This window comes from Neolamprologus brichardi, chromosome 7 (genome assembly GCF_056152115.1).
Source record: "Neolamprologus brichardi isolate AB-2024 chromosome 7, ASM5615211v1, whole genome shotgun sequence".
NCBI classification, from domain to species: Eukaryota; Metazoa; Chordata; class Actinopteri; order Cichliformes; family Cichlidae; genus Neolamprologus; species Neolamprologus brichardi.
The window spans coordinates 16,384,914-16,405,630 of NC_142110.1; the positions used below are offsets into that span (position 1 = coordinate 16,384,914).

The 20,717-nt window shown below is 43.5% G+C and overlaps 1 protein-coding gene across 5 annotated transcripts in view; it reads left to right on the forward strand.

The window, feature by feature from the left end:
* The window catches only part of reln (reelin), a 95,922-nt gene that overhangs the window by 68,110 nt on the left and 7,095 nt on the right, over positions 1-20,717 (forward strand). For 3 of the 5 annotated variants that reach the window (XM_087843217.1, XM_087843215.1, XM_087843214.1), the window contains exons 20-61: positions 819-1,055; positions 1,320-1,512; positions 2,277-2,389; positions 4,087-4,224; positions 4,352-4,538; positions 5,552-5,757; positions 5,860-6,031; positions 6,292-6,498; positions 6,670-6,905; positions 7,080-7,237; positions 7,336-7,543; positions 8,074-8,150; positions 8,584-8,742; positions 8,853-9,047; positions 9,933-10,206; positions 10,297-10,437; positions 10,543-10,720; positions 10,835-10,919; positions 11,012-11,194; positions 11,342-11,510; positions 11,634-11,739; positions 11,845-12,071; positions 12,214-12,437; positions 12,757-12,901; positions 13,208-13,466; positions 13,643-13,892; positions 13,980-14,148; positions 14,647-14,787; positions 14,970-15,147; positions 16,317-16,510; positions 16,627-16,877; positions 16,965-17,119; positions 17,218-17,432; positions 17,579-17,756; positions 17,861-18,036; positions 18,120-18,226; positions 18,319-18,561; positions 18,656-18,831; positions 18,921-18,994; positions 19,838-19,999; positions 20,088-20,245; positions 20,397-20,622. In XM_087843217.1, the coding sequence (XP_087699343.1) occupies positions 819-1,055; positions 1,320-1,512; positions 2,277-2,389; positions 4,087-4,224; positions 4,352-4,538; positions 5,552-5,757; positions 5,860-6,031; positions 6,292-6,498; positions 6,670-6,905; positions 7,080-7,237; positions 7,336-7,543; positions 8,074-8,150; positions 8,584-8,742; positions 8,853-9,047; positions 9,933-10,206; positions 10,297-10,437; positions 10,543-10,720; positions 10,835-10,919; positions 11,012-11,194; positions 11,342-11,510; positions 11,634-11,739; positions 11,845-12,071; positions 12,214-12,437; positions 12,757-12,901; positions 13,208-13,466; positions 13,643-13,892; positions 13,980-14,148; positions 14,647-14,787; positions 14,970-15,147; positions 16,317-16,510; positions 16,627-16,877; positions 16,965-17,119; positions 17,218-17,432; positions 17,579-17,756; positions 17,861-18,036; positions 18,120-18,226; positions 18,319-18,561; positions 18,656-18,831; positions 18,921-18,994; positions 19,838-19,999; positions 20,088-20,245; positions 20,397-20,622 (7,530 nt within the window). The remainder of the gene's footprint in view (positions 1-818; positions 1,056-1,319; positions 1,513-2,276; positions 2,390-4,086; positions 4,225-4,351; positions 4,539-5,551; positions 5,758-5,859; positions 6,032-6,291; positions 6,499-6,669; positions 6,906-7,079; positions 7,238-7,335; positions 7,544-8,073; positions 8,151-8,583; positions 8,743-8,852; positions 9,048-9,932; positions 10,207-10,296; positions 10,438-10,542; positions 10,721-10,834; positions 10,920-11,011; positions 11,195-11,341; positions 11,511-11,633; positions 11,740-11,844; positions 12,072-12,213; positions 12,438-12,756; positions 12,902-13,207; positions 13,467-13,642; positions 13,893-13,979; positions 14,149-14,646; positions 14,788-14,969; positions 15,148-16,316; positions 16,511-16,626; positions 16,878-16,964; positions 17,120-17,217; positions 17,433-17,578; positions 17,757-17,860; positions 18,037-18,119; positions 18,227-18,318; positions 18,562-18,655; positions 18,832-18,920; positions 18,995-19,837; positions 20,000-20,087; positions 20,246-20,396; positions 20,623-20,717) is intronic. The other 2 variants (XM_087843218.1, XM_087843216.1) reach the window with 1 other exon arrangement.

Genomic DNA, 20,717 nt, shown 5'->3' on the forward strand with positions numbered 1-20,717 from the left:
AGATATAAGTACTGTAACAGCATACTTCAATCAGGGATTACATTATATGTTCGATTACAGGTGCTTGATTGGATTTAGATCTCGGGAATTTGAAGGCCAAGTCAACACCTCAAAGTCATTGTTGTGCTCTTAAAAACAAACCAAACAAACTGATGCTTCTAACACATGCATTTTGAGGTCAAAACGTTCACTTGCTCCCTAATATAGCCCACCTACTAACATGTGCCATGACGACGAGATAATCAGTGTTTTTCACTTCACCTGTGAGTGGTCATAATGTTATGCCTGATCGGTGTATATGCTTGCATAAGATATCATGATAATGATTGTTGAGAAAGAAAAATTAGCAGCAGCATAACATCTGTATTTATAAATCCAGGTTAGAAATAGAAATCCTGCCCATGCATTTTGTCCAAATGTACAAACAGCAGATGTGATTGTGTGGGCTCAAAATCCAAGTCAGACCTGAGTCACAGTTCAGTCAGCCTGTATGATTAATATCAGCTGACCAGCTTATCCAAATATGTATCACTTTACACTTGCTCGTTTGTGCCTGCGTACTGTTTATGTGAACTAACATCAGCAATGTTCAGTTTAGGGTTTTTTTTCTTGCTAAAGAATGAACACGTACAGAAGTGTGAACATGACAAACAGTAATATATTATTCAATTCTGTGACAGTAGTTATTAATTATCCTTCAGATCATTAATTCTAAATCATGCCTGAGTTTTTCTTTCTGCTATCTCAGCTTTTAACAAGCTATAGGTAGTCGCGTTGCAAACACGCACGTCTATTAACCGTTTCCCTTCCTTCATCAGGATTGTGTCTGTCGAACTCCCATCCGGCGCTCGCAAATTCGGCGTGCAGTTCCGCTGGTGGCAGCCGTACCACTCGGGCCGTGGCCACGACGTGTGGGCCCTGGATGAAATCAGCATGACTTCTGTGCTGTTCAACACCATAAGTCTTGACTTCAGCAACGTGCTGGACGTCACCCAGAGTCTTGGTTTCTATCTCGGCCATGTCCAGCCGTACTGTCAGCATGACTGGACCCTCAGGTGCATAATGCTCTTTTGCATTAATACACTAGTCTTTGCTTGGTATTTGAAGAGATTAATTTCCACTCGGTTCAAACATGACTGAATACCTTAATTCCGCTTCACAATGGTCATTTATAACTCTGGTGGTATAAAAATGATTTACTCTTTAAATTTTGTCAGGATTCTCTTTATTTCTACAAACAGTATTATAGCATTAGAGCATATATATGGTTTGTATAAGGTTTGAAAACTCTTATTTCTTTTCTCCATGTCATACTCTAGTTTCTCTGGTGAGCCCAGTCCTGGCTCCAGTATCCGCTATGTGGAAACTCAATCAATGCAGATCGGAGCCTCCTACAGTCTCCAGTTTTCACTGGTCATGGGGTGTGGCCGCGAGCCCTCCCCTCACATTGACACTCAAGTGCGACTGGAGTTCTCCACCAATCATGGTCTCACCTGGCACCTGGTGAAAGAGGTAAGGAGACTGAAGCACAGTCACCTTTATTTCCCCATGTATTAACAGTGGCTTTTGTTATCACAGGCCGGTGCACATGCAGTATCTGTTTGTGACTAAAACTTGAGATAGTCATCCCAGAGAAAGACACGGAAGTATCATTTATTCATGATCATGAATATTGATTTACTCATTACAGTCCTGGTAATAATATGTAAATAATGTCTTTAAATGTGGTACTTTGTCTCAGATGAGAAATTATCACAATTACTTTTAATCATCCCACTATCAGCAAATACACGGCAATACTTGAATCAGCAAGCAGATTATCTTCCCATGATTCAACAAAGATTTTCAGTGATCATAACTGGCTCATAAATATTCATAAAGCACCAAAGTATCTGCCAAGACTTTTATTGCTTTTGGAATTGAATAGAGCATAATGAGCCCTCTATCAGTGAATTTTCTCTAATTCTCCCATGTGCATGAAAATGCAGTCGTTTGGCAAGTGCACAATGTAACTCAGTGAATGTCCTGTACAGTTAATCCTTTGCTTGTGTTCAAGGTCAGAGATATTCTAATCCTCCATTAGCCTTTTATATTTATATATTGTGTGAATGATGAAGCTTTGGGCTGTATCTGCAGCTGTTTTTGAAGAATTTTACTACGAAGCGCAGTCCGCAATGGAAAAAATTCCTTCTCAGTAATTGCTGTTAGTTAGTGCTCCCCCGTCGGCTGTATGAGTAAAAATGTGTAGTAAGAAGCTGCTCATTTCTTTTGCACAGGCCTGTCTACCTGGCATGCCAAGCTGCTCTGAGTTTACAGCTCCCAGTGTCTACCACCCATCAGAGTTCAAAGACTGGAGACGCATAACCCTTTCTCTGCCTCAGAAGACATGGTAAGGATCACATGTAGAGACATAGAAGAACATTTTTACAAATTGCCCTTTGGGAAAAAAATTCTCTGATGTTAATTTCATGCTTTCTTTGCATTTCATAAGCATGATGTGCCATGAATGCATCCAGAACCATAACATACAGCAGAAAATCAGAATACTGGAAAGCACCCATACTTATTACCCTTAATGCTTTTCCATGTAGACATGGACATGCATCTGCAGCTGTGCACGTCTATAATGTTGTATAAAGACAGAACAAGAAAGCAACATGAGGATTTTTTAAAACCCTTGTATAGCAATTAATATGACAATTCATTTTACAGCATTGCAAACAGAACACTTCTTCACGCCCTCAACATTAACACAAATGTGTTTTCTCAATTGTTTGTTGTAGCCACCAAAAATTGGCTTATGAGTCATTTTTATCTGGAACGCAGTCAACAAGAAAACAAAAGTTAGCACGGCTGTCCTTCTCCAGCTTAATTGCAGAGCTGTGCAGACATGAAGCGATTCTACAGGCGTGATCAAGCTCTTTGTGTTTACTAATTATAGTGATGTAGCCCAAGCCTCAAAAGCTTGTGTTGTCAAGAGGGGTGTGCGCTTAAATACAGCCAGTTCCTAGCAGATAATTTTACCTGACGTGAGGTGGACAGTGTTGGCACACTTTTTCAGTCTGGTTCACTACTTTTTGTCTGGTAAAAAATGAAATCATCCCAAACAAGTTATCGAATGATATGGGGGAGTTCTCCGTCATTTGCTTCACACCGTACAGTACCAGTGTTAACTCTATAAACTGGTGTTGACTGAGTAGTGTAATATGTACTATACAAAGACTGCAATTTCATTGCATTAGGCTTGGAAGACATATTTGATAAAGAACCGCTCGGTTTAATATGAATTCAAGCAAGTCCCATAGTGAATCAGTCACCCAGTGCCAAATAAGAGAAATAAATATATTGTTAAGGCCTTAGCTCACACATATATCAGCTCAAGTAATCACGTAAACCTTCCACACCGAGCACTGTGACCTCCACCTCCATTTCATTCTGCTTCCCAGCTCCTAAATAAAGGTGGTCTAATCTCCTGCAGGGTGTGATGACGGGTCAAAGGGTCATGGCAGTAAATGATAATAAAACAGTCGAGGTCAGGTCAGAAAGATCATGAGGTGGTCTCAGTTGATTTGGGTCACTAACACATCAGGCGAAGGAACCGCTCTGCTATATAATCCCCAATATAACTGCCTATCTGCGCTAGCTTCTGCTACCACTCATCATTTCTGTACATACAGCATATAGTAAACCCCCACCGAAACATTTGCCAACACACCGCACACATCCACAATTTACCTTCCACATGGAGAACGTGTAATGTTATTGCCCTCTCTGTGACATTACTGCAGAACACACATAGACACATACACTGGAATGTGCACGTTTAAGTTAATCTTGACCTTGCAAAATACATTAAATCTACAGTTGTCTGCGCCAAGAAGCAAACTGTAATTGACACGCTTTTTCAGACCATTTTATGCATTTTTTTTAACAATCAGTGACCTTTCTAATCATTTTGCTCGATCAGCCAGGTGCATAAATACCATATTGCCATTTTTTCCCCTTCCATTTACATGCATTATCTTTGGTATAAACAGTATAAACATTTTACAACTATGAAACATTCAGGATGCTTTCTGTGTTCAGGTCCAGTGCAACGCGGTTCCGCTGGATCCAGAGCTACTACGGAGAGCAGGATGAGTGGGCCCTGGATGACATCTACATTGGCCAGCAGTGTCCTAACATGTGTCATGGGCATGGCTGGTGTGACCATGGCCATTGCAGGTCAGACGTGCAATAAACTGACTACATTTTTCATACCTCTGAGTAGCACCATTCCACTGGTGTTTTGTTAAAATCTGTATTAAAGTTCGAATGAATAAAAATGTTCAAGCACTCACTTCTCTTACAGGTGTGATGATGGATTCTCTGGAACAGACTGCCAGCCCTCCTCCCCACTCTCCTCTAGCGTACTTTCTGACTTTGAGTCCCAGGATGCACTGCTCGCCACATGGCAAGAGGTGATAGGTGGAGAGGTGGTTACGCCTGACATGGGCTGTGGTGTGGTTTCTTCTGGATCATCCTTGTACTTCAGCAAGGTAGAAATACATTAAATGAACTTCTTCTGGTTTTTGCTCTTTTTACTTTTGGGGTAAAATTAAAGTAAAATTAAAACATTTGTAGTAGAACAAACATTGTAAAAAAAAAAAAAAAACCCTTCCTAACACTGCAAGAATGTAGCATTTAATTTCTTCATTTTTAGCGCTCATTAGAAAGAAATCTGAGACACATTCTGTTATTGTCTTGTGTATTTAATCTAGATCTAAATCTAGATCCAGATTAAAAGTGTAGTTAATTTGTTTTTATTAAAATAATCCCTTCAGAGATATGTGTAAAACTTGGCATACGCTATCCATTTCCTGATTACTTTCTAGTGTTTGCTGCCAAAAATTGCTACCCTTTGAACTCTGATTACCTCTGCTCTGCTCGAAAATATTTTTTTATTTAATTATTCAATAGCTCTGAGAAGTATTGCACATGCTTTTGATTTGATTGGACAGAGGAGATTCACAATTTTCAGGCAGCTGCACATCGCTTGTTTCACATATTGCGGCAGCCAAAAATTAGTGTCCACAGCTGGAACATTGCTTTAGCAAACAACGTCTCCTCATTCCAAGTTTGCTTACGAAGAAAATGGCAACAGATTTCCCATCTTCAACATATAATTATATATTGATTACTGGATCACAACTGGCTCCAGATACCATGTGTGGGATATATCTGATCCATCCATTCGTTTTCTTAACCACTTTTCCCGTTCAGGGCAGGAGGCGTGGCCTATCTCAGCTGTCATGGAAAGGCAGGGGTACACCTTGAGCAGGTTTCTAGTCTTTTGAAGGGCTAAAACAGAGAGACACACACTCACTTTCACACTAAGAGCCAATTTAAAGTAATCAGTTCACTTAATAAGCATGTCTCTGGACTGTGGGAGCAAGCTGGAGTACCCAGGAGTACCCACCCTTGTTTTAAAATTATGTCGGACTGTAAAGTGTGTTTCTAGCTGATCTTCCCACACTTAATATGTATTAATTCATTTGTATGTTACTCTCAGGCTGGGCTTAGGCAGCTTGTGAGCTGGGATCTGGACACTGAATGGGCAGAGTTTGTCCAGTTCTACCTGCGGGTGGGTGGAGACTGGGCGGAGTGTAACCAGGCAGACAGCAGGGAGGAAGGAGTTCTCCTGCAGTACAGCAATGATGGAGGCATCAGCTGGGGCCTCATTGCTGAGATGTACTTTACTGACTTCACCAAGCCTCGGTGAGAAACCTGCAGAGGAAGAAAGGAGGACAGAGCTCATGAAGTATTTGTTGGATGTCTTATAGGAAAAGAAACGTGTAACCTGTCTCCCCTCTTTTGCAGTTTTGTGCATTACGAGCTTCCCTTGACCTCTAAAACCCCCTCCACAAGGTTTCGTTGGTGGCAGCCTCTTCACTCGGGGGAAGGCTATGACCAGTGGGCAATCGATGATATCATAATTTTGTCAGAGAGGGAGAAACACATCATCCCTATGGCTAATCCTACTCTGCCGCAGGTCAGGGATCATCTTAAGGAGTTATTCTAGTAACTTGTAATTTGTGCTGTGAACTTGTATAGCAGCTATGGCTTATTCTTGATATGGGAATTTTATTTGGTGTACTAGAACATGTCAGCCATGCTGACATAGAACAGTTATGAGCTCTTAAAAATCTAAATAAAAAAGACTTCCATTTATCTTTTTATAAATCCTTTTTCCTTCAAAAAAAATATTAGCACAAAACAGAAAAATAACTCTGGTATCTTCTGTTTCTGAAGAACTTCTACGAGAAACCAGCATTCGACTACCCCCTGAACCAGATGAGTGTCTGGCTGATGCTAGGTAATGAAGGCATGGAGAGAGAAAACAACAACAGCTTCTGTGCCCCAACTCCCTCTGCTATGGTTTTCGGGCGCTCTGACGGGGACAGGGTGGCTGTCACCAGGGACCTAGCTCTGCGCCCTGGCTACACCCTCCAGTTTAAAGTAGGTGGAAACTACAGAAATTAAAAATGTAAAAGTTGGAAGACATTTCAGGACACAGTGGTGGGTTGCAAAGTGGCTTGTAGCGAAGTACAAGGAATGTTAAACCAACTTAAAGCAAATGTGAGATTTCCTAAGATGTGCAATTTTTCCCCTCTACTCCATCCATGCCAGCTGAACATCGGCTGTGAATCAGAGTTCAGTGCTTCTGCACCAGTGCTGCTGCAGTACTCCCATGATGCTGGTCGCACCTGGGCCCTGGTGAGAGAGGGCTGTTACCCAGGCACCCCGGGGGCTGGGGTCTGTGAGGGCAGCGGTCGTGAGCTGAGAGAACCAGCTGTCTACAACACTGGAGATTATGAACAGTGGACCAGGGTCACTGTGGTTATACCACGTAATGTTGCAGCCAGGTAACTATGGTAACAGGCATGTAATTTGAGATGCAAAGCTGTACTACTGGGTTTCTTTTTCTTTGGGGGGGTTGGGAAGAGGGGGGTGATTTGTTTTAACATATTTTTAGACTGAAAATATTTGAGAATATTGAAAACTCCAATTGAAATGGCTTCACCTGCCTAATTTTCTAGTAAAACGAGGTTCCGGTGGTTCCAGGAGAGTAGTGTGTACAGAGATGCTCCACCCTTTGCTCTGGATGGGGTCTACATCTCTGAGCCCTGTCCAAACCACTGTGGAGGACATGGTGATTGCATCTCTGGAGTCTGCTTCTGTGATATGGGATACACAGGTAAGGTAGAATTATAGAAAGGAAATTAAAAGAAAGGAAAGACAAAGAAGGGCTTTTTTTTGTTTATTTAAACTTTATTGTCTTCATATTTTTCACAGTGGAGCAGGATAGTTGTGTCCCGTCTGTGGCCAGTCCCACAGAGCTCACTGAGGGCTTTGAGGGGAAACTGAGCCCACTTTGGCAGAGTTTCAGCGGGGGACACATCGGAGGTGGCTGTGGCATCATTGGTGAGGGCAAGGCCCTTTACTTTAGCAGTCCTGGAAGGAGAGAAGCACGTACAGTTCCTCTAGACACCACCAACACACGGTGAGAGGAAAACTACAGATCCCTTTAATAATAATAATGGATTGCATTTATATAGCGCTTTTCGGGGCCCTCAAAGTGCTTTACAATTCCACTATTCGTTCACTCTCACATTCACACACTGGTGGAGGCAGCTACAGTTGTAGCCACAGCTGCCCTGGGGCAAACTGACAGAAACGAGGCTGCCATATCGCACCATCGGCCCTTCTGGCCAACACCAGTAGGCGGTAGGTGAAGTGTCTTGCCCAAGGACACAACGACCAAGACTGTCCGAGCCGGGGCTCGAACCGGCAACTTTCTGGTTACAAGACGAACTGCCAACTCTTTGAGCCACGATCGCCCTTTAACCCTTTATCACCCAAGAATCAAACAGGCCGCCTGGACTAATTTTCTAATTTTAGCTGTAAAATTACAAAATAATTCTCATCTTTCAGGACCGATGGTTGGAAAAAGAAGGGGCTAAACACTCAAGACAGTTTAATGTGTAAAAATGTTGGAATATGAAATTCACTTTTCTTAATCTTTGCATACAGGTTGGTTCAATTCTACATCCGAATTGGCAGCAAGAGTTTAGGACCCACTTGCACCAGGCCTCGCTCCCGCAATGAAGGTAATTTTCAATCCACAGAAGCCATATGTCAGTGCTTCATGTGTTGTGTTGAGGCCCTCTGCTGGATCCATGTGGCTTGTCCTTAACAGTGCAGTCTGTAGAGAGAGCAACTCCACATCTGCTCTGATCACTTTACCACCGGCCTGTCTCCATCTGTTCCTTCTTGCTCAGTCTTTGATCAGCCTTGTGATGTGATCCAACCAGAGCTGTGCAGCTACAGATCTGATCTCTGCTATCTGTTCTGTCCATCAGCCAGCACACACTGCATTTTTACCCTGCAGCATTGCCAAAGGTTCAGTTTGTTCATTTCTGCTGTGTCAGATCCAACACTGCCAGCCTCCTAAACAGTTGTCTGTTATCCTCAGGGCTGCCATTACATTATTTTGTGTTTCATTCATTTAAAAGGATCCATTCACTTTCTTGTGTGCTTTAGGTGTCATTGTCCAGTTTTCCACCAACAATGGCGTCCAGTGGCAGTTCCTAAGGGAACTGGATTTTAGTTCCTTCTTGGAGCCCCAGGTAGTGACCATTGAGCTGCCACCTCCAGCAAAGACCTCCTATACAGTGTTCCGGTGGTGGCAACCACAGCAAGGTTAGTGTGCTGACTCAGGAAAACACAGCACAAAACTGCCATATTATTAGAGAAGAAATTTGATTGGTTGATTTCTTTTTCATTTTCATTTTTTGTCCCCTTTGTTGTAGGGAAACACTCTGCCCAGTGGGCTCTGGATGATGTTCTGATTGGTATGAACGACAGCTCTAGGACAGGTTTTCACGACAAGTTCGACGGCACAACCCCTCTGAGGCACAACTGGTACCGCATTCAGGGTGGGGAGGTGACCGTGGACTGTTTGTCTTTGGACACGGCTCTTACCTTCAACTCTGAGGCCATTGACAGTGAGTCACTCTATCGTAGTGCCAGTCCTAAGCACATACACACATTTAGTTGGAGAAACACTCTTATGATTGCAGGGTTGTTGTTTTAATTGGAAGACTGTGTAAGAAACTGTATGCATGTTAAAAGGAGACTTAAGCAGCTGCTACACCAACTTTGTCAAGAGCACCCTGAGTAAAACGCTACAAACGCTTTGAAGCTGCTGTGTTTGTAGTGTGAATATTTCGAAGTGCATGAATGCAAAGCAAAAGAGCTGCACTACTCAGTTGCACAAGAAGAAATGGAAAGACGTTGCAATATTAAACAACTGGAACGCGTATAGTACACATTGTGATTATGATTAAGCTCATCCAATATATCGCGGACTTACTGAACATTCCTACTCACAAGTGCCTCAAACAAGCCACACAAGTAGCAGTGCAGGGACATCACAGCATATTTTATACACAACAGACTGAAATTGAATCACCCATTTACTGTGGCGCCATGGGTCCTGCATTATTAATGAGCGCAAACCTGATTGAACATCCTGCCTATTATTTATGCTTGCACCATGCTGTGAGCGGATTTACACGTAGCGGATTTACAAATAGTACATTACAACTGGGCCATTCATTACACGGCCACAGCAAGAGCAATTTGGCAACGCATCTATAAACATAAAGCTCCCGTGCGCCTGTGCGAACACATGAAACACTGATTGTCAAGCTCTTTTCTCAAAACATGGCCACATTTCAACATTTACCTATTGGAATTTTTACATAAGTAATCTTTATACAATATGATAACCAAATATAATTCACAACATTTTGACATTTACAGACACTAAAAAAAATTAGTATAAGGAACTGGATACATGTAACGTTGTTCTTATACTATGCTTACAGAAAAACCCAGATATGCAGAAAGCTGGGACTTTGAGGTCACAGGCTCTTCATTCCTGCAGTTTGAGCTGAGCATGGGCTGCAGTAAGTCCACCTCCTTTTCCCACGGTGTGCGACTGGAGTACTCCACAGACTGTGGTCGCCACTGGTCTCTCATCACACCAGAGTGTGTGCCCCCAGCCATCGGCTGTGCTGGATATACTCAGAGTTCCATCTATACATCAACGCAGTACAAACACTGGAGGAGGATCACCGTCTACCTGCCTAGTGCAGCTAAGTATGTGTTTTTATGTTCTAAAACACAGTAGAGAGAATTGCTGTATTTTTCTTAAGCTACTCTTCTGAGCTACAAACTCTTGGATCTCAGTTCCCCTAGAACTCGCTTCCGCTGGATTCAGACCCATTTTACCCCTGGAGCAGAAGGATGGGCTCTAGATAATGTGCTACTTGCTCCTGGCTGCCCCTGGATGTGCTCTGGACATGGTCTTTGTGACAACGGGCACTGTGTGTATGTAAAAGCTTGCTTTTCTACACAGTTCATTCATTTAAAGTCGCTTTTTTTACAGAGATGCAAATCCTTCTTAACTTTCTGTTTTCTCCTGTGCTCACGCAGTTGTGACAAGGGTTATGGAGGGGCGCACTGTGTGCCTTTGGCCCCACTGCCATCTGTGCTAAGAGAGGACTTTAATGAGAACTTGCAACAGGAAACCTGGCCTGAAGTTTATGGAGCCGAGAGGGGAACTCTGAGCGGAGAGCCTCTTAAGTCTGGCACTGCTCTTATTTTCAAAGGGGTAGGCATCCTAAACACCATGCAGAGAAGAGCCAGCTGAATCAAACAGATACAGCTTGAACTCTTCAGATCACTGACATTAGAACTGACCAACAACAAACTTGTTTGTTTGCAGGATGGTCTGCGAATGATTGTGTCCCGGGATCTTGACTGCACGAGTACTCTCTATATCCAGTTTTCCTTCAAATTCATCACTAAAGGTACTGCAAAACTCACTTTTATAGCTACATTTTTGTAAACAACAAATTAAAGTCATATGAGTATAACAGTACATCCTTTTGGGTCTCTCTAGGTGTGCCAGAGCGCTCACACTCAGTGCTGCTGCAGTACTCTGTGAATGGAGGAATCAGCTGGCTGCTTTTAGATGAGTTTTACTTCCCAGCTTCAACTGACACTCTCTTCCTTCACCTGCCACTGCCAGCCAGCGCTCAGACCAACGCCACTCGGTTCAGACTCTGGCAACCCTACAACAGCGGTGAGTATGAAACCACCACTTTTATGCTTAGATGTCGCTCATCCATATTCACTTTTATTACAACTATTGTTCTCACATTTGCTTTCCCACTTGGAAGGTCAAATTTCCAGATTGAGTGTTTAATCTCCACAATATTATCCCCTTTAGGCAAGAAGGAGGAAGTGTGGGTGATAGATGATCTCATCATTGATGGCAGCTCGTTGCACAACCCCCCAGTGGTGATAGACAGTTTTGAGGAAGGCCCCAATGAGTCCAACTGGCTGTTCTCTCCAGGGGGAAACACTGGTCTCTACTGCCCCTACCAGAAGACTGGCCTGTAAGAACTTGTTGATAATGACACTGTCATTCGTGACTGTGTTTGGGTTTTTGCTTCATCTGTGCTTTCATTGATGATGAAACATGCAAAATATAATTTTACCCTTAAATGTGATTGATGCAGGGAGGAGGATGAGTCAGCTATGGTGTTTGTCTCCAGTGAGCTTGGAGAGCACTCTATTACCACCAGAGATATTGATGTAAATGAGAACACGATCATCCAGTTTGAGGTACACTGACTTCTTGATCAAAGCAACGGTCGTAAATCTTACAGTAAAAACAAATAAATCCTGGCTTGTCATCTTCACTCATGTTGTTTGTATGTGTCTCTCCAGATTAATGTGGGCTGCACAGCTGAAAGCTCCTCTGCTTACCCCGTGCGTCTTGAGTTCTCACGGGACTTTGGTGCCACGTGGCACCTCTTGGTTCCACTGTGTGCAGGCGGACCACAACCGTCCTCGCTTTGCTCCACAGAGCTTCACCCTGCCAGTATCTATTTCCCTGGCACTACTCAGGGCTGGAGAAGGGAGGTAATTCAGTTTGGCAAACTCCGCCTCTGTGGGTAAGGACTATAACGGTTTAAATACATAACAATTTGACTATACTATACTATACTCTTCCTTAATGAGTTTCTTGCAGGATGCAGTCTGTTTATGTCTGTCTCTCTGCCTCATTAATCCTTAGTTTTCTTTTTTATTTCATAGGTCAGTGAGGTTCCGCTGGTATCAAGGTTTCTTCTCAACTGGTTCTTCTCCTCCAACATGGGCCCTAGACAACATCTACATTGGCCCACAGTGTCAGGACATGTGTAATGGTCATGGAGCCTGTGTGGGTGGTAGTCACTGTGTATGTGACCCTGGCTACTCTGGACCTGACTGCTCTGTGCCTGACACCCCCAATCCTGACTTCCTTAAAGAGGACTTTGAAGGTACAACAACATATAGAAGCATATTAAATCTTATATTTAAACTTAGATTATAATTATGGATCCAAGTCAGAAGTCAAGTTTATATTTTTATGGCTGTTTGAATTCACCTTCTGTCTCCATGTGAAATAGCATGTGAGCATTTTTGGGGTTATTTCACTCACTGTAGTGAAAATTGGTTAATTCCAGAACATTTTAAAGCATTATTTTTCCACTTTTTTTTACTCTTGTTATGTTAATTATGTTTCATGCATTCATGTTGTTTGCAAAAAAGTTTTGTATGTTTGTAAATTCTACACACTTTCCACTTCCTCTTTTGTAGGGGGAGCCGCTGAACACTTCAGACTCCTGAGCGGTGGGAAACCATCCAGGAAGTGTGGCATCATGTCAAGTGGGAACCACCTGTTCTTCAGTGAGGATGGCCTACGCATGTTGGTCACCAATGACATGGACCTGTCAAATGCAAGGTATACCTACATCTGGACCAAAGAATGAATGCAATAAACATTTATGTTTTTTTTTTTTCCAAATAACTGATCTAAGCCATTTTTTTATGAGTGGGTGATTAATTTTTCTAAGGACTTACATGATGAACTGGGACTGTTGTGGAGGGCCCCACCAACAGGCTGAACTCAATTTTTCTCATTATTAATTTTATGTCCTTATAAGGTTAGTGGTGCAGCCCTCCACAACAGTCCCAGTTCAATGAATCGCCCTTTCCTGCATTCTTTGAATCTAGCTGAATGTCATACGTTGATTGTTGGGCTCTTCAGGTTTGTTCAGTTCTTCCTACGCCTCGGTTGTGGTAAAGCACCACCGGACCCCCGTTCTCAGCCGGTCCTGCTGCAGTTCTCTGTGGATGGAGGTCTGACCTGGGGACTCCTGCAGGAATTCCTCTTCAGCAACAGCAGTAATCAGGCTCGTCTGGTTGCCCTGGAGATCCCACTGCGTGCCCGCACCACGTACACTCGCCTCCGGTGGTGGCAACCTTCTGAAAATGGACACTTTTACAGCCCGTGGGTCATTGATCAGGTACATTGATAATCATCCAAACAGCCATTCATCAAGTGTTTCAATCATTTATAATTAAATACTGGTTTGAAAAAAGATTATTATCTATCTAAACTATCTTAAACCTTTTAATTTACTTTTTATTCCTTCCTTGTTTGCATTGACCATGCAAACATTTGCTTTTTTTTAATCCATAGGTGGTGGTAGGTGGCAGTGCCAGTGGCTGGGGACCACTAGAAGATGATTTCTCCTCAATCGATGGACGTTCATGGCTCCTCCACCCAGGAGGGACCCGAATGCCTGTTTGTGGCTCAGACGGACCCGCTTTTGCTTTTATTGAGAAGTCCAACACACGCTATGCCGTCACCACTGACATCAGTCTGGGTCAAGATGCATTTATCCAGTTTGACTTTTCTGCCTCCTGCTCAGTCACAAACTCCTGCTACTGTAAGTACATTAATAAAGCCATTATTGGTGCAGTATTAAAAGAAAATAAGTGGAGTAAAGAAATTAACCTCTTTGGTTTCTCTGCAGCTGTAGAGCTAGAATATTCCCTGGATCTTGGTTTGACCTGGCAGCCTGTGGTCAGAGACTGCCTGCCCACAAGCCCCGACTGCTCTTCGTACACTCTGCAGCGACTTCTGGTTTCTGATATCTATAACAAGTGGGGTCGTGTCACCCTGCCTATCCCGTCATATGCCAGGTCAGCGCAGGCCGGTTCTTTTATTCAGAAACAGGAACAAATGTATCATCATAAATCTACAACATTCTCTTGTGTTTGAGGGGGAAAAGAAGTGGCTGTGTTGTAACAGTTACAGTACGATCTAATTCAGATGAGTCGCATTTGAAATAACAGGTGAAAAAGATAGATCCAGTTTAGCATCTATATGTGCCAACTCATCACTCCCAACAGGCATAATATGCAGAGCAATTGGGGTTTGATAATCAAACATCGCCTACATGAGTGGATGCAGTTAAAGCAGCAGGGAACAATGGAGCAGCAGCACTGACACAACAGAAGGAGAGAAGAGAAAATGTGCAGGTTAAATAGACTACCAAATTAGGAAGTTGTTTTTGGTATATTACAGTACAGGACAGTGAGATGTGTTACAGTATGTGTTTTGTATACCCTGAGTTGTCTGCTTGAACTAGCTTGCATACTTTGCTCCAGTCTATCTCCAACTTTAATTTATGTTGTTAGGTCTCCAGCCACAAGGTTCCGATGGTACCAGCAGGCTCCCTTTGACAAGCAGCAGACCTGGGCTCTTGACAACCTCTACATCGGAGATGGCTGCCCAGATATGTGCTCTGGACATGGGCGCTGCCAACAGAGCTCCTGCGTGTAAGTGCCAGCAGCAGAAGGTGTTCTGTCTAAAAGCAGAATCGGTATACAGAATAATATTTGGGCTGCTTTTATTTACTCATAATTGTATAGAAGGTGTTTTTGTTGCGATGTTTAACTCATCAAGTTCACTATGCTTTGAAAGCTAGCTTGTATTAGTATCTGCTGATCTGTGTCTGCAGATGTGACCCAGAGTGGGGTGGAGAATACTGCGATGAGCCCGTGGTCCCTCTGCCCTCCCAGCTGAAGGACAGCTTCAGTCGAGCTCCCTCGCTCAGTCACTGGCACGTACTCACTGGTGGGAAACTCAGCACTGTGTGTGGAGCTGTGGCTTCTGGAGCTGCTCTGCACTTCAGTGGGGTAAGTCTACAAAGCACCTTTGTTGTTCGAGTCTCCGTTTTCCTCATTTTATGATATAAAAACCATTAAACAGTATGACCTGACACAAGCAAGGAATGTCTGTAACCCTTAGCTGTAAATCATCACCTGCAATAGCTTTTTTTATCTGATGACAAATTTTAAGTGGCTCCAGTGTTGTGGGTTCACACACATTCACCAAACAAGTGAAGGCTTCACACCCAGGAGGAGATACAGATCATTTGGGGATTGTGTTAGGAAACATATAATATGCAGAGCTACCCACTGTGGTGACCCCTCATGAATAAGTGAGCTGAAAGCGGCTATACTACAGGGGGCAATGCACACAGGGGTGAACACAAGTAAATGTTCTCATTTGTGCAGACTGAAATCTTAGACAGACATGTCTCTTTCTGCACATTTTCTCTGTTTTGGTAATTCTCTGATTGTCTTTTTCTCCACTGGGTCATATTTTCATCTGAACTTTATCTGAACAGATTTTAAAGGTTAAGAAAAACAGTGCATAGAGGTGGCAAAAAAAATCCAACAAAGCATCAAAAACAAAGGAGAAACAGGGAACCATCAGAATAAAAAGAAGGGATAATGCAGGGACTGCAGGAGGAGATGAGATGACAACTGACAGAGACTGAAGAAGACAAATAGACTAAATTGATACAGGTTGAGAAGGGTAAGAAAGGACTGGTGGACAGAATCAGACACAAACAATGGAAAAAGGAAGAATTAGACACACAGTGGAGTAAAATAAAAATCTAAAACATGACAAAGATTGTGGCAGACTTTGCAGATGCAGTGCAGCAAACAGATGATTGAAAAACAAACCACAAAGTAACTATCTGTCAGCCTTTATGAGCAGGTGAAGTTTTCCCTAGACATTTAGAGCAGTCTTGTAAGTGAATATTTATTGGAAGGCTGATGTTAATCTGGGAGGAACACGGCCAGAGAAAAATCATGGGAACAGCTGTTTACATCTAACATTAGGATTTATGATCGTTATTTACACCTCGTCATACTGCTTTTGTTATGTTCTGTAATTAAACAACAGATCGTGATTGATTGCATGCTGATTTTTGGATATTTATTTAAAAACGTCATCCGTTTAGAAACATGATTCCAAATATCCAAATGGCTCAAATTTCTTTATGTGTGCACAGAGCTGCAGCCGTCAGCTGGTAACAGTGGACCTGAACCTGACCAACGCCGAGTTCATCCAGTTCTATTTCATGTACGGCTGCATGGTCCCGCCGAGTAACCGCAACCAGGGCGTCCTGTTGGAGTACAGTTTGAATGGTGGCATCAACTGGCATCTGCTGACGGAAATCTTTTATGATCTGTACACCAAACCTGGGTATGTGTTGTTTTTTTTTTGTTTTTTTTTACCTGCCTCCCATGGACATACCTGCTTGCACACAGCTGGAGAGAACCGGGATAGGTGTGAATGTCTTTATCTTATCATCTGTTCAGGTTTGTGAATGTGCTGCTGCCCCCTGCTGCCCGTCAGGAAGGAGTACGTGTGCGCTGGTGGCAGCCTCAGCATGACGGAGCAGACCACAGCGATTGGGCTCTAGATAACGTCCTCATCGCTGGCTCTGACCCGCGGGCACAGATCTCTGATACATTTGGAGGGGTGGCCTTGCCTAACCATGAGAGGGCTCCTGCTGATGGGACTTTGGGAAGGATAGGTCAGCTGAGCGAGCAGGAAGAAACGCCAATAGGTATTGTTCAATCAATCACTGCGTTTTTAATTTTTTTCTTCTCAGAAGCAACTTATGTTTTCTTCTCTTAACGTTCTTTGTTTTCAGTGAGCGATCACTGGTTGTTCTCAGAGGACTGCTCGGTGCAGCGCTTCTGTGGCTCTCCTGACGGGGTCATGGTGTGCGGAAATGCCGACGGTAGAGAGGTGTATGCTGTCACTCATGATATTGTTCCAGATAAGGGCTGGGTAATGCAGTTCAAGGTAACCACTGATTCTAAAGTAACCTGTCAAAACATTTATTTGTTTTTTGCTCTACACCTTTTGAATCACTGTTTGTTAATGTCTGTGTTTTCATTCAGATCGCTGTTGGCTGCAGTTTGCCAGAGCGTCACGCAGATCGGCAAGTTCACATTCAGTATTCAGTAGACTTTGGAGTGACCTGGAAGTACCTGGTGCCTCAGTGCCTGCCTGCTGACCCCCGCTGTGGTGGTCAGGTCTCCCAGCCGTCAGTCTTCTTCCCCACTAATGGCTGGAAGAGGGTAGCCTATCCTCTGCCTGAAAGTCTGGCTGACACGTAAGTCATTTCACGTCAACAATGCCACCGGAGCTGCTTCATTTTTAACTGCAGCATCATCACATACAGTTATGAATAAGTTACATTACTGTTGCTGAAAATTGTATGCATGTTACTCAACGAGTCTATCTTGTCTTTTTCTTAAGTGCGGTGCGGTTCCGCTTTTACCAGCAGCACTCAGACATTCAGTGGGCTGTGGAGAACTTTTACATCGGGCCAGCGTGTGACGGTCACTGCGGGGGGCACGGAGACTGTCTGGATCAGCGCTGTCTCTGTGATCCAGGATTCACTGGACCAAACTGCTACGCTAGCACTGCTCTTAAGGTAGCTTTGATACATGTTTTTTTCCTCCCGGGAAAGACAGACTAGAAAAAAAGAAGCAGGTCGTGATTTAAATACACGTGCATTTGTGTGTGTTTACCCTGTAGGCTACTCTAAAGGAGCGTTTTGACTGGGAAGGGGCAACAGGTCCTCAGTGGCAGGTGCTGGAGGGTGGTAAGCCCTGTACGGACTGTGGTGTGTTGGTAGAGGGGACAGCCCTGTATTTCGGTGGGGCTGATGCCAGACAGGCTGTCACTGTTGATCTGGATCTACGGGGAGCCAAGTCAGTATTTAACTTTTTTCAATGGCAGCTTTAAGTTACAAGAAGAGCAGTTTTATTTTTAAATCCGTGTTTATTTTTTGCAGGTTTGTGGAATACTGGGCGAGGATTGGAAGTGAAGATAACATGACCATGTGCCACCGTCCAACTTGTCGTAAAGAGGGAGTGCTGCTGGATTACTCTACTGATGGAGGTGGAGTCACTGTGTGTTTTTTCCTTTTTTTGTTCCTCTTTTATCTGTTTTCGGTCTTTAAATGTCTCATTCTGCCTTTAATTCTTCTTCAGGTGTGTCCTGGACGCTGCTGCACGAGATGGACTATCTGAAGTATGTGTCGGTGAGAAGAGACTACATTGTGCTGCCCGAAGGAGCCCTAACCAATGCTACTCGCCTGCGCTGGTGGCAGCCTTTTACCATTTCCTCTGGCCTCGCCACCCCGAGCCTGGAAAGAGCTCAGTGGGCCATAGACAACATATTAGTGGGAGGGTCGGACATCAACCCATCCACCCTGCTCGACACGTTTGATGACGGTGAGTTTGTATGATTTTACGCGATTAGGTGCTAATATGGCATGACCAATGAGTAAATATGATGGAAACCACCTGTTTCTTTGCCCTTCGCTAGAGGGTGTTTCCCACGAGGAAAGCTGGAGCTTTTACCCTAATGCCGTTCGTACGGCAGGCTTCTGTGGAAATCCCTCTTTTCACCTGTACTGGCCCAACAAGAACCAAGATAAGACACACAACATCCTGGCCACTCGAGAGCTCATTGTGCAGCCTGGATATATCTTACAGTTCAAGGTACAGAACTGAAAGAATACTGTAATGTCGGTCTTTTATCTTACGTCTTTTAAGTCTTAGTTGGTGTCTTATACCTCTTGCTGTTGTAGATTGTTGTTGGTTGTGAGGCAGACACCTGTGAAGACCATCATTCTGTCCTGCTGCAGTACAGGAAGGATGCAAGGTAAGAATATCACAGCCTGATGCTAATAATTAAATGTGTCCCATTTCCTGGTAGCTCTGGTATCTAGTAGGGTTGGGACTCCGCAGACACCCCACCATACAATATTATCATAATACTTCACTCACAATACAATTTTATTCTGATTTCTATCATTTTGCTATCTGCCGAGTTAGCAAAATGATAGGGTTGCTTCTTTTTTTCCCTTTCCCTTTGCTGCTTGTTTTGATATGATCAGACAGAAATCGGATGAGTTCAGTCCCCATCGAGTTGTGCTCATTGACAAAAACTCATTCAAACTGACGTCAACATGTCTGCATTCATAAATTAGACACCAATTATTTGTAGACCTTGGACCATCTCTCTGAGAGTGACTGCAGTCAGTCCAAGTCAAACTGTGACTGTCTGCAGAAAGGTTGCCTCCTTTCAGGCAACTTCTAACTTCTGCAATCAAAAGTGGGAAATGTGCAGCACCCTCAAGCTCTGTGCCATCATTTAGTCACCAATAAAATTGCAATCAGTTGCAGGATGTCGAAAAATTCAAAAATTCTGTCCTATTTTTACTTGCACGACTGAGCTGTTTAGCATGCTTTTACATCAGGGGACACCTTTGTGTAGCTAAGCGTGTCTAGTGTTGGATCGGTAGAGTTGATTCAATGTAAGTTTGCTTTGCTAACATTATCTCAGTATTTGTTTTATTTTTAATTTATTAAATAAGAAAAACTATATTTTTGGGGGCCCTGTATTAATCCAATATTGCCACACAAAATATTGCAACACCATGCTGTATGAATTTATTCCCCTCACTCCTATTATCTACTGTATATCGACTGTTTCCCTTCTTAGGTCTGACTCATGGCAGCTGGTGCAGTCAGAGTGCCTCCCTTCATCAGTTAACAACGTGGGCTGTTCCCCTTTCCAATTCCACGAATCCACAATCTATAGTCCAGTCAACAGCTCAACGTGGACCAGGGTCACTGTCCAGCTACCAGATCATGTCTCCTCAGGGTACACACTCTTTTTTAAAGTGATACATATCAACAGCTCTTTACATTGCAGTAGTATAAGGCTTTTGTGATTTATCATATATTTCCAGGGCTACTCAGTTCCGCTGGATTCAAAAGGATGGAACAGGAGAGCGGCAGAGCTGGGCAGTGGACCATGTTTACATCGGCGAGGCCTGCCCGGGGCTCTGCAGTGGCCACGGCTACTGTACTAGTGGAGTAGTCTGCATTTGTGATGAGGGGCACCATGGTATGTTCAATATATTAGAGACACACAGCTTTTTTTTAATAATCAGTTGAATTGTTAAGCAGAAAAAGGCTCCGTGTGTAATATGATATAGAAAAAGGTCAAAGGGACTAAATATTTGTCTCTTCCCCTCTGCTTCTGCTCACTCCAACAGGTGACGATTGCTCCCTCTCCAGCAGTGACCTGCCCAGCTCCATCAAGGACAACTTTGAATCAGGCAGCGTGTCTCAGGAGAGCTGGCAGCTGATCCAGGGTGGTGGAGTGGGCAGTGGATGTGGGCAGCTGTCACCGCACGCCCACGGAGACTCACTCTACTTTAATGGCTGTAAGATGAGGCAGGCAGTTACTAAACCGCTGGACCTCACTAGAGCTAGGTACAGGTACTACCAAAACATAAATAAACTCACTACATACAGATACAGGCCAATTTGCTTCAGTCAGAAGCCCAAAAAATTGTTTTTCCACAGAATACTCT